The sequence below is a fragment of the Helianthus annuus genome, chromosome 12 (genome assembly GCF_002127325.2).
Source record: "Helianthus annuus cultivar XRQ/B chromosome 12, HanXRQr2.0-SUNRISE, whole genome shotgun sequence".
Taxonomy (NCBI): Eukaryota; Viridiplantae; Streptophyta; class Magnoliopsida; order Asterales; family Asteraceae; genus Helianthus; species Helianthus annuus.
The window spans coordinates 147,943,072-147,944,912 of NC_035444.2; the positions used below are offsets into that span (position 1 = coordinate 147,943,072).

A 1,841-nucleotide genomic window follows, 5' to 3' on the forward strand; every position below is an offset into this window, starting at 1 on the left:
ATGTCCTCGGTTGTGAAGCATAGGTATTTTTTGTGTATTCGTGGCAAATTGAAAGATTCGGGAAAGGAGATTACTGTGATAAATGTTTACGCGCCTCAAAAGTTGGTAGATAAGAGAATTCTTTGGGCCGATTTAGAGAGACTTATTGTTAATGATGATAGCTATTGGATTGTCGGGGGTGATTTTAATTGTGTTAGGGATCGTGGAGAAAGAAGGAATTCTAAGTTTATTGCTTCAGTGTCTAGTGAATTTTATGAGTTTATTGATAAAGTCAGGCTACATGAGTTTAATTTGCATGGTAGAAAGTTCACTTTTGTGTCGGGGAATAAGTGTAGTCGCATAGACCGTATTCTAGTTTCTTGGAGGTTCTTGAATGATTGGACGAATGCAGAGTATCGTGCTTTGGCTAGAGAGAAGTCAGATCATAGTCCGTTGGTGTTGAAGGTAGAGGCGCGGAATTTTGGTGCAAAGCCATTCCGCTTCTTTAATTTGTGGTTATCTAGATTGGATTTTTAAAAGGCGGTTACCAATGTGGTTAAGGAGTTTGACGGGACGGGTCCTCCGGACTTAATCCTTATGAATAAGTTTTGGAAGGTTCGTCAAGCGCTAGTGGAGTGGCGGAAAAAAGTGGTGGCCGATGACAATGAGCTGGAAGCGAATTTGAAACAAGATCTTTTGGAGTTGGACGCCATGATTGAAGATAGGGATTTGACGGAGGTGGAGCAATGGGTCCATGTAGAAGCGACTAAAAAGTTAAAAGTGTTGGAAGTTTGCAAAGCCAAAGATCTTCAGCAATAAGCGCGGGTTCGTTGGGCCAAAGATGGTGATGAAAACACGAGTTTTTTCCATGGTGTGGTGAATAAGCGAAAGGTTGCGAATTGCATTCCGAGTTTGACGGTTAATGGTTCTTGGATTTTTAAACTGTAGAAGTGAAAAAGGAAGTTCTCGGTTTTTTAAAAAATCTGTTCACTGAAGATCTTGGTGCTCGACCTTCTTTGGATTGCTATGGCATTAAACAGTTAGACGATGAAGATGCAGAGGCGCTTGTGAAGTCGTTTTCTGAAGAAGAGATTAAGATGGCTGTTTTTGAGTGTGGTAGTGACAAAGCGTTGGGGCCCGATGGTTTCAATTTTAGATTCGTGAAGCGGTTTTGGTCGTTGTGTAACAACCGTCTAATTTCTATTCGATTTTAATGGAAATTTGCAGGAATTTATAAAAGAAAAGTATTTTACTTTAACATAAGTACAAAATCAAAGTTTTAAGGTTATGACATAGTAGTCAACTACTAGCTAGTTTTTGTATTTACAACATGATTAGCAAATTGTTTGAAACAAAAACATTGTCTAAACAAGATTAAGTTAACGCGGAAGCCTTCAAAAGTTCGTGTTCGGTTCTTCAACTTGATTGATCGCCATCCGGAAAGTCCCCATTGTCACCTAAAGTCAAAACCACTTAAAAAGTTAGTTTTGACATTGATATAATGCCTATAAACAAGTTCTAGCATCGAATCATTATAAATAAAATAAAATTCCAGAAATTGCCCTGTCGCGTGTCGCGCCAGGTATCGTTCATTCTGTCACGTGTCGCGACGTCTCTCGCGTGTCGCGCCGGATCTATGTGATCCTGTCGCGTGGCGCGGGGGAAACCATTTTCCAGCAGGTGTGGGTTTTTTACCTGCATTTCCTGCCAGCTCCGAAAATTCCAAGTTTCAATTTCAAATGGTCATAACTTTTGACCCGTAGGTCCGTTTTAGGTGATTCTTCTTCCTATACGTCTGTAATTTCATTACCGACGTGCCTATTACATTTATCATACCCGAAACTTTAGATTATGGACCGAAT

General features: G+C 40.1%; 1 protein-coding gene across 1 annotated transcript; it reads left to right on the forward strand.

The window, feature by feature from the left end:
- On the forward strand, window positions 1-1,193 carry LOC110893425. The gene is made up of 3 exons (XM_022140536.1): window positions 1-444; window positions 520-768; window positions 939-1,193. The coding sequence occupies exons 1-3, from the start codon at window positions 1-3 to the stop codon at window positions 1,191-1,193; spliced, it is 948 nt and encodes a 315-aa protein (XP_021996228.1).
- The last annotated feature ends 648 nt before the right edge of the window (window positions 1,194-1,841 follow it).